The sequence below is a fragment of the Myodes glareolus genome, chromosome 3 (genome assembly GCF_982192425.1).
Source record: "Myodes glareolus chromosome 3, mMyoGla1.1, whole genome shotgun sequence".
NCBI classification, from domain to species: Eukaryota; Metazoa; Chordata; class Mammalia; order Rodentia; family Cricetidae; genus Myodes; species Myodes glareolus.
This window is the reverse complement of record NC_142028.1, coordinates 104,662,494-104,673,787: the sequence shown is the minus strand read 5'-3', so window position 1 is coordinate 104,673,787 and position 11,294 is coordinate 104,662,494. Positions and strand designations below refer to the sequence as shown.

The 11,294-nt window shown below is 42.2% G+C and overlaps 1 protein-coding gene across 1 annotated transcript in view; it reads right to left on the bottom strand.

Annotated features, from left to right (window-relative positions):
* Positions 1 to 433: 433 nt before the first annotated feature.
* Positions 434 to 11,294, bottom strand: part of Saxo1 (stabilizer of axonemal microtubules 1) — a 99,747-nt gene continuing 88,886 nt past the window's right edge. Inside the window, exon 4 of the mRNA XM_087903889.1 lies at positions 434 to 1,812. Within this exon, the coding sequence (XP_087760015.1) occupies positions 809 to 1,812 (1,004 nt within the window). The 3' untranslated portion in view covers positions 434 to 808. The remainder of the gene's footprint in view (positions 1,813 to 11,294) is intronic.

The following is an 11,294-nucleotide window of genomic DNA, read 5'->3' as shown; positions in this document are numbered from 1 at the left end:
GAAGATCCCACAGTTTCTACTCACAGCTCGAGGGCCAGCTCTCAAGTGCCTGCTTGCCAAGTGGCCCTTCCTCCCCTTCTTCCTGGAACTAGAGCCTACGTTAATGTGAGAGAAGGCAAAAAAGTCTGGCAGGTCCACATTCCCATAGAATTCCTCCAGGACCGCCTCCCTTTCCTTTGTCAAGGACTGACAAGAGCCACACCCAATCAGACATCATTATCCTTGATGGTATGTCACGCAGGAAATAAGTAGACAAATGTCCTGTGAAGGAGACCTGGACACAGAAAACCCAAAGAAGACTCCAGCCTGGGCTCAAAGAACCTCTTCCCTTGTTGAGATGCAATAAGGTGTTTGTATGAAGTCCCTCCAAAGGTCCCATGTCGACAGCTCTCTGCATAGCAAGTACACGAAGGTCAACAAACCAACCTACAAATTCAATGTCCCAAAATAGCATTTATTCTTTGGCACTTCAAACTTGGCAAAGCTTAAAATCAAGTCACACGATAATTAAATGAGATCAAGATCACAGAAACGTCACTGTGGTCATCTTTGATTCCGTGAACAAAAGGGACCTGAAGGGGTTAGAGAGGAAAGCAGAGGGAGGGCTACGGGGGTCAATCAGCCAATGAGTGCCCATCACTTTCCTTTATTCAAGTGACTCTCATGCTATTCAGATATCCTGCAGGTGGTTAAGAACAGTTTCTCATTATGAGGTAAGGTGTTTTAATTTTTGTTTGTTGTTGCTCTGGAAAATGCTTCAATGGATAATTTTTGAGGGACTGTGGAATTCTTAAATAATTTTTCAAAGTCAGGCTGACAGTTCCAGTTCCTTCTGGCCAGCCTTTTCCGCGTCGTTTATAGAAAGACAGCTGCCCTGCCTAGAGCCTGTCTGAGAGAGGGACCTATATATCCTATGCCCCATAGCGTCCACCTCCTCAAAGATGTAGCCAGGGGGCTCAGTGTACGATGCCGGGCACCTGCCCATCTCCTTGGGAGTAAAGCTAATGGAGTAGGTAGTTTGACCCTCCACAGGGATGTTTCTCCGTAGGCCAAGCCAGGGGGGCTTGTAGTTTTTAGTAGTGATAGGTGGGTGGGGCACATAGCAGATCTTAGTGGTAGTCTGGCAGTCCAAAGGCTCGGCAGGCAGGGTCAGATGGGGCACGGGTTTGACCGGCTTTGTGAGGGCAGCTGCCCACTGCTTGTAGTCGTCCTTGGTGGTGGTGGAGCTTTCAAAGCAGCCGTTCTTCTTCACGGAAGGCACAGGCCGGCAAGCGTGAGCAGGGCTACCCTTAAGGTACCTGTAATGGGTCTGCATAGTCGTCAGAAGATCCATCTTCTCCTCGGGAGGGACATAGGCAACGGGAGCTTTGGCGGGTATCTGGGGTGTTGGCCAAGCTTGGAACTTATCTTGGAACTCGGTGGAGGTTGAGAAAGGTACATCTTGCACAGGGCACCTGGCTGGAGGTTTCGTGCTCTTGGCAGGCTCCCCCAGGAGGCCTCGATAGGACTCTTTGTGGGTGGTCAGGTTCTCGAAGGGGATGTCGCAGGGAATAAATTTCGCAGGCTCTTTGACATAGCGTTTCTCCACAGGGTGGGGCACATAGCTCATCTTGTAGTTGGTCAGATCCTCCAAAGGGATGTTATAGAGCTTTGGTTTAGCTGGAGGCTTGCAGCTTTCAGTAATCACAAGGCCTTTCATGGTATAGTCATCCTGATGTGTGGTTCTGTTTTCAAACTTGGCCGACTCTGGCCGGAACTTGTGTGGTGGACGAAGAAGCTCCCGTTTGGGTTGGTTCCAAGGTAAATAATCAGCTGAAATTAAAGAAGAGGTAATCACTGATCGATCAGACCTCCTCATTTCCATGTGTTTTAAAATGCCCCAAAGCCAAAGCCAGTTTCCAATTATAATCTCTGACATAGCAGAACAAAGAAGATTCCTGCTCCCATCCCATGCACTCTTGGCATTTCATCTTCATGGTGCTTGCAGCCTGCTGTGCAGAGAGAACCATTTACCAAAGTTCTCCTTGTATGCCACAGTGCTGTGCACAGAGATTTTAGAGACCTAGGGTCTTAATCTATTGGACCTATTCCAGCAGAGAAGTCTGACCCATAGTCATGCTTGTGTGGGGAAAGGGCTGCCTCTCGCTGGCAGAGTGCACGGAAAGACACATGTGGCAGACAGTAAGACAGAGATTCACGAACCACCACTGGCGATCCACCAGCCAAGCCAACCGGGTCTACCTAGCCAGTGACTACTATTATGTCCTTGTAATGCTCGTATCTAATCCACACACACCAAACATACTGCTCCAAGGGAATAAGAATATGGTGCTGCCTAAAGAGAGAAGGGCGACCACTGCCTCGGCCTTAGTTCTTAGTATGTTATTCGTTCATTTTCTCTTCAGAATCCCCTAATGAAAATACTCATTTTATAGAAATGGAAGCACAGAGAAATTAGGGAATTCACATCCAGATTACTTGGCTTGAAGTTAAAAAAAAAAAAGATGGGTACAAACCCAGATTCCGAAGCTGCACTCTTGAGACTATTATATGCCAGCCAGTTGTGCTAAGGCCTTTCCATACATAAACTTATGACATCTTAGCAGTCACCAAATGCAATGATTATGATTGTCTCTGTTTTTCAGATTTCCCAAAGAGAGTCTCAGAGAAACTAAAAGGCTTACCTGAAAATTTAAGACAGAGACCTGACTCCATAGTCCTGCTTCAAAACATCCCCAATCACAACAGAACTACATTTCGAAACAGACTGGAAAGGAATAACCAAGGAAGATCTGGAGAAAGGCTAACTTCAGGGTGTTTGAAAAAAATGAAGCTCTGGCAACTGGATCAAATACACAGCCATATCAAGAGGAACCTCTGCAGTGGGTTGGAATGGCTAAGACCAAAGGACTTGCCCCAAAAGAAATCTGCACTGGAGGAACGGAGACACCCACCAGGTGCTTTCCGAAGCAACTTTATCCCAAGCCTTCAGGACAGCCTGGAGACCAAAAGTCCAGTTGAGAACAGCGGAACAGTGGGCGCAGTGCACCCTGCTCTCCTTAATGCCTGACTCACAGTGAGGCCTGTGTTGTCTCGCAATGCTCATCAATTACCAAGCCTACAGTCACAGGGATGACCCCCAAGAGTTCTCTTGCACCTTTAGGGACAGGCGGGCCAAATGCAGTTTCTCAGGAGTCTTAGACTATGTAACCAACAGGAGTGGAGGCCACAGGCAGGATTTTGAACGGCTTTAGAGAGGTATAATAGCATTTGTTATCTACGTAACGAAATGTGCTACCTAAGAAATCCTGGTCTAATCCAAAATTCACACATTTCCAGGGTTTTGCTGCTGCTGTTTTGCTTTTATTATATGTTTTATTACATGTTTTTAGTACGTACTGCTTGTACTGTAGTTTGCTGATTTCCACTGTAGCATTCCACACATCATACAATGGGCCACTGACCATATTGTACATACCCTCTTATGTTGTTATACTCTAGGGGTTTATGTATCTCCATCCTGGGGTGCTAGGTGCTATTTGGGGAGGTTGTGGAACCTTTGGGGTGAAGGACCTAGTTGGCAGAAACAGGCCACTGGGAAGAGGCCATGAGCATTATAGCCCAGGAAGGCTTCTAGTTCTTTCTGTGCTCTGGTCTGCAGGCATGTGAGGAGCAGAGATTTCAGGGCCAGATGGCAGACTAGAGGCCACTTTTGTGGGTACCAGCAAAAAAGAGATTCAGAATAAGAAACAAAAAAGACTTTATCTCAAGGGTTGCCTCAGAAATTTATGAAGAAGTCAAAGGATGCTGAAAAGGACAGAAGGAAGCTATACCATCATGCAAAGAAAGAAGCCAAAATTAGCCTCAGTGCACCAGTTCTGTGAAAGGTGGCATATGGACCTCAAAAGTCACTTCCAAAAGGTAAACCAGATGAAGCCAGAGCAGCCTTGCCCTCAAGACAAGATGGCAGCCATCATGAGCCTCAGTCAATTGCAGGTTCTGATGTTACAATGACTCTCCTCTAGCCAGCAACAGAAAGAACTTTTATTTTGGCAAGCCATGTGGCTCAGAGGGCAGCTGTGGGCGCCATCTTGAGAGAGAAACTATCCTGGAACCCAGGAACACCTACTAGTTAAGAAGACTCCATTTGGCCGGCCGTGGTCCCTGGGTGATGAGAGACTGGTGAGGAACAGACAGACTGAAGTGGGCAAGCCACAGGAGGGTGGTTCAGGCTAGGACGCACAAGAGAGACAGCCCCTGCCTCGGTGGCCAGGAGCAGGCCTCATCTACAATTACTCTGAAGTGGGATAACTCTGAGCCTCAGACCAGCAAGTTGATCAAACTCGAGAGCCATCTGTCTGCCTGCCTTCACTGTGGTAAAGCCCATGAACTTAATTTTCAGGTGCATGCATGATAGCTACAGCGATATTCCCTCCTGCAGGAGGCCATGAAAGTTCGAGAAGTACTCTGCTGGCACCGTCTCAGTATTGTAGCTGCTTCCCCCACGCTCACCACCCACTGGAAGGTGCCAGATATTCTTCAACTAAAGCAGTCGCCAGGGAGGGCGATGGGGCTGACTCTCAGAGGGGAAAAGGATCTGCCCAGCTCACAGAATACAAAACTAAAGACAGAAAACTGTTACTCTGGAAATGAGTCTCACAGACTCAGATGCTTGTCTAGCACAGACTCAGGGCAGAGCTACAGACCAAAGGAAAGACCAGAGCTCAAGTTCAAGCACCCGACTCTTCAGGTCTATCATGGCGGACCAGTCTCCAGTTCCCTAGGCCCAGAAAGGAGAAGCCCCGACACCCCAACTTACTTTTTCCCATATGTTTAAAGGGACTTGACTGCTGTGTATTTCTCAAAACTTCTTGTTTTCGCTGTTATCGTTTATACATTCATCTTGTTTCATTTCTGCATTTTTTTTCTTTTTATTTTTTTTCTTTTTATTTCTGCCCTCTGTGCTTACTGCTTTTCCTTGTCTCTACATTTAGTAGTATTTTTACTTTATGTTCTCTTTTTAAACATACACACACCCAAAAATAAATAAATAAATAAATAAATAAATAAATAAATAAATAAATAACAGGGAGCCAGGGAGTGGTGGTACACTTCTTTAATCCCAGCACTCGGGAGGCAGAGACAGGCGGATCTCTGTGAGTTCCAGGAAAGCTTGGTTTACAGAGTGAGTTCCAGGACTGTCAGGGATACACAGATAAATCCTATCTCAGGGGGAAGAAAAAAATTTAACAGAGTCTGTGTAGTCTTCTGCACTAGAACTCACTGTGTAGATCAGGCTGACCTTGAATTTAGAGATCTGCCTACCTCTGCCTCTTGAGTGCTGGGATTAATGTCATGCACCACCACACCTGGATTTTTTAAAAAGCCAGGTAAAGGGAACACTCCTGCATTGCTGGTGGAAGTGCAAGGCTGGTACAGCCCCTTTGGATATCAGTATGGCAATTTCTCAGAAAATTAGGAAACAACCTTCCTCAAGACCCAGAAATAGCGCTTTGGGTATATACCCAAAGGATGCTCAATCATACTACAAGGACATGTGCTCAACTATGTTCAAAGCAGCATTGTTTGTCATGGCCAGAACCTGGAAACAACCTAAATGCCCCTTGACCAAAGAAGAATTAAGGAAAATGTGGTACATTTACCCAATGAAGTACTACATAGCAGAAAAAAAAAAATAATGACATCTTGAAATTTGCAGGCAAATGGATAGAGCTAGAAAACATCATTTTGAGTGAGGTAACCCAGACCCAGAAAGACAAATATCACATGTACTCATTCACTCATAAGTGGTTTTTAAACATAAAGCAAAGAAAACCAGCCCACAAATCACAACCCCAGAGAACCTAGACTACAATGAGGACCCTAAGATAAACATACATAGATCTAATCTACATGAGAAGTAGAAAAAGATAAGATCTCCTGAGTAAATTGGGAGCATGGGGACCTTGGGAGAGGGTTAAGGGGGAGCAGGCGGGGAGCAGAGAAAATGTAGAGCTCGATAAAAAAATCAATATAAAAATAATATAAAAAAGCAAACAAAAAATATGTGTAGACATTTGTCTCTCTGAGCTTCTATTCACCATGTGGGTGCAGAAGCCCGTTGCAGCCTGCCGAGGAAGAGTTGCATCACCTAGAACTAGAATTAAGGTGGTTGTGAGCTGTCGCGTGGGTGCTAAGAACCAAACCCAGGTCTGCCACAGAGCAGCAAGCACTCTTAACCACGGAACCAGCTCTCCAGCTGCTGACTTTTTTACTACTCCAACATTTCCAGTCATTATTCCCCTTCTGACATTGATCTACCTTGGGCTTTGAACTACGTTACTATAGGAATTCTTTTGTTTAACTTTTCACTTTCTAATCTCTTGCTCTGTTCTTTTCCCCTCTCTTACCCTTTTTTCCAGCCCCTCCTCTTTCTGCTTTTGTCTACGGAAGCTCGCTGCTGCTGCTTCTGTCTCTGTGTCCTCCCATTACCTCATTCATTTCCTAATTCCACCCTTACCCGGATAGTTTCTAATTCCATAGGACAGAACCCAGCGGCTGCCACTTCCATGCCTATAGTCACTGACGAACGGCCCATGTTTTTCTGCAACTGCTGATCTGTCACCGTGGTTTGTTTCTTCCTCACTGAGTAGTTCTGGAGATTGAGCCTCTAGAAGTAGGTTGTTGAAGAAGAACACCCCAAATCCAGAAAACATGCAAACCAGCAGATGTTCAAAGCCCAGCATGGAAACTTGAGCAATCTAGCATGACTTCTCCAGAAGGTCGTAACTCAAGTATTGAACTGAAATAAATAAAACGCCAAGTAATTTTTAAAGTTGTATGATAAAAATTATCAATGGTCTGAAAGGGATATAAACCAGTAGATGAATTCAGTCCAGACCCTAGAGAGGAAGCTGTGCAAGACATGTCAGTAAAATGGAAGAAAATGTCAGCAACGTAGAAGAAAATTTCAGTAAGGAAATTAAGATTTTTAAAAATATATATTGGAAATGAAAAACTCAGTGAAATAGACAAAAAGAATGCAGTGAAAACTGTTACCCACAGACTCAGCCAACTGCAAGAAACAATATCGTGTATGGAGGACAGAGTTGATGAAACGCTATACTAACGTATTAATAAGGGGGCTGGAGAGATAGGTAGCTCAGTGCTTGAGAGGGCTTGCTGCTCTTGCAGTGGACTAGAGTTCAGTTCCCAGCTCCTGCACTGGGCAGAGCTCACAACCGCCTGTAACTCATCTCCAGAGGATTCAGCTGGCTTTCATGAATAACCACACACAGAGAGAGAAACCTCCACTCTCATAAATAAAAATAAAACTCTTTATAACAAAATAAATGTTGATAAAGGAAAGTAAATAAATCAGCATGGCCACAATGCCCAAGACCTCTGAGACACAATCATCAGAACAAACTAAGAATCTACATGATAGAAGAAAGAGCCAAATAAACACAAACTAGTGAAATTACAGCAAAAACATTCTAAACATGGTGGGGGGGGGCTGATTACATTAAAATACTAAAGGCATTAAAAATCCAAAATAGACATAACTGGAAAAGAACCACCCCCAAGCCACATTATAGTCAAGCCATCAAAAACACAAAGCAAAGGAACAATATTAACAAGAAGGGAACACCAACTCCAAGTCACCTACAGAGGCAGAAACATCAGAATAACATAGGCTCTGGGGTCAGCAAAACACAAAGACAGCAACCTTCAAAGCATGGGCTGATACACTTCAACCCTCAAAGTAAATTACTGCCAAACAGGCATACCATAGACAGCAAAACTATCTTTTAGAATTGATAGAAAAAAAAAAACACTTCTTCAGAATGAACAAAAATTAACAAAACCTACAGAAGACTTAAAGGAATGCTACATTGGGGAAATAAATACAGTCTCAATCATAGATCACAGGACAGAACAAATTTTGTAAGATAAATAGCTAACAAAGCTAGAGAGGAACCTAACATATCCAACACACTAAACCAGCATTCCCTGATACTAACAGGGAGGAGAGTAGAGAAAAAACAATCCAAGCAACCAGGAAAACAACCAGCAGAATTGTGAAGATTTAGTCAGGATACAGATAGTGCATACCTATATCCTAGCACATTGGAGGTAGGGGCAAGACAATCATAAATTCAGGATCATCCTTAGCTACATACCAAGTTCAAGGCAAACCTGGGCTACAAAAGACAGGTGATGAAGAAGAAGGAAGAGGAGGAGGAAATGAAAGAGAGGAGAGGAGAGGGAAGAGAGAGAGAGAAGAGAGAGAGAGAGAGGAGGGAGGGAGGGAGGAAGGAAGGAAGAGAAGAAAAGAAAAGAAAAGTAAGTAAAAGAAAAACACCTCATCAAAAGCTAGTGAACATTTCTCAATAATAATTTTAGATGTCAGTGGCCTCAACTAACGTATTAAAAAAGTAAATATGCTGGGCAGTGATGACATACGTCATTAATCCCAGCACTCAGGAGGCAGAAGCAGGTGGATCTTTGAGTTTGAGGCCAGCCTAGCCTAGAGAGCGAGTTTCATGACAGCCAGGGCTACATTAAGAAACCCTATATCAAAAAATAAAAAATAAAAAAAAACGGAAAAAAGTTTTTAAAAAGAAATAAAAGTAAATACAACTTTCCATTGTTTCCAAGACTCATGCCTTATTGATAAAGACACAGAGACTGAGTCAAAGAATGAAAATCAATCTATGGCGCAAACCCCAAGCAGAAAGTAAGCCAATGTAGTTATTCTTATATCTGATAAAACTACTACAGCTCAAAATTAGAATAGATAAAAAGACCACTGCATGTTAATAAAGGGAATAATTCATAAAGATGTTACAGCAACTTGTAAATATGTGCACCAAACATTGGGGTTTCCAATTTCACTAAAACAAACCTAATGGGCGCAGAAGGTCAGACAATAACACAATAACTAGAGATACAGACTTTCTGGTGCAGCCTGTTATGTAGAGGAATCTCCACACCCTTGTAAGCAATCCCTCACCAATGCTCTCTGAGCATTGGAAGCCCAGTAAATATATTGGCTCCCCTAGAGTGAACTGACAGAATCATGTCTCAATTTGTCAATGGGACCTTAAGGAGATGAGGTAGATGTTTTGCTTATGTCTCATGGGAAGGAATTTCAGTTCCACCCAAATACAAAAACCAGATAAGGACACACACAAAAGAAAAATAAAAACCAACTTACCCAATAAAAACATTCAAAAGTTCAATAAAATTCTTGCAAATTGAGCAATACATTAAAAAGATTACTGACCAAGTTGACTTCATACCAGGGAAGCAAGGTTTATTCAATGTAAGTAAACCAGTAAGTGTAACTTAGTACATAAATAGACTTAATTAAATAAATCACATGTTTATCTTAATCATGCAGAACAGGTCTTCAACAAACTGCAACATTCCTTCAACAAAAAAAAAGTTTTGAGGGGGCCAGAGAGACAGCTCAGCTGTCAAGAACACAGGTTCAATTCCAAGCACCCACATGACAGCTCACAACCATAACTGTCCAATTTCAGGGGACCCAACACCCTCTTCTGGTCTCCATGGACACTGCATGTGTGTGGTACACATACACACAGTAAAAACACTCATATACATAAGATAAGTCTATAGGCAACATTATACTAACTGGAGGAAATAAGAATTTCCTCTAACATTTGGAATTAGAAAAGAGCATCCTCTGCTCTCTCCACAAAGAACTTGAAGTCCTAGGCAAAGCAATAAGAGAAATAAACAAAAGGGGTACAGATAGGAGAGGAAAAGGTCAAAATATCCCTATTTACTTATAATGTGATCCTATACTTTACAGACCCTAAAGACTCAGAGGAATACTCTTAGACATGATAAGCCCTTTCGACAAAGTAGCAAGGTACAAAATGAACTTATTAATATTAGAAGCTTTTTTGTATTTATAAACTGACCAAAAAATGAGAAGGGGTCACATAACAGTTTCAAAAAATAAAAAAAAACATGTAGGATAATAAATAAACATAATCGGCTATGAAAGATCTCTACAAAGAAAACTTGAAGATACAACAGGAAGCAATTGAAGGAGACTTTTTGAAGATGCAAAGACCTCCCATGTTCATGCACAGGCAGAACTAATATTGTGGAAATGGCAAGAGTACTGAAAGCCATCTATAGGTTCAACAAAACCCCATCAAATTTTATGGCCATTAACAGACATACAGAAACAATTCTAAAATTCATACAGTAGCACAAAATATCCTGAATATCTTAGCAAATCTTAGCAGAGCAATGCCAGAGGTATCATACAGAACACCTATTATCCAACTACAACACAAACCACAGTGACAAAAAACAGCAGGATGCTGGTATAATAACAGATCTTCCAACCAGTGAGATGCAATAGAGGGAGGACCAGGGAATAAATGCACACCGTTAGCGCCCCTTCATTTTTGACCAAGCTTATAAAAACAAACATTGGAGAAAAGAGTCCTTTCAACAAATTCTGCTAGGAGCTAAATTTCCACATGCAGAAGAATGAAATTAAGTCCACATCTCTCACTCTGCACAAAAATCAAAAACCTTAATGTAATCTTTAAAAGTGTTAGCAGTCAATGTAAAACAAAAATGTAAAAACACTTCAATATGAAGGCGGGAGCAAGGATGTCCTAACTAGTACTCCAGTGCCACAGAAATAACTCTATGGATTGTCAAATGGGATTATGTAAAATTAAAAAGCTTCTGAATAACAAAGGAAACAATCACCAGAGCGCATGTGCGCACACACACTCACACACGCACATCATTGTTCATATCATACCAGGGATTAGTATACAATATATACAAAGAACTGTAAAAACTAAACCTCAAATAAGTAAATCATCCAATCAATAAATTGACTAATGAACTGAATAGAAGATTCTCAAAAGAAGAAATAAAATGGCCAACAATACTTTTAAAGTGCTAACTACCATACGAACCAGTGTAAAACCACCATGATGGACCAGTATTCTCAAACCTTCGAGTTACTTTTCTGTCAGACATTTGGTCAAAGCTTAAAGTAATGAGTGTATTCTGTACTAGTGATTTCAAAGTTTTAAATATTCTTATAAGGTCTTCCATCAAGTTTGGACTTTTTGGTGAGAGAGTGAGGTCTAGATCAATCTTCTGCATGTGGATATTAAATTCTCCCAATATAATTTGTTTAAAAGCCATCTCTTTTCCAGGAGACATTTTCTTGAGAATCTAACGTCTAGACATACTCGGACTCATTCCTGGGTATTCATCTCTATCCC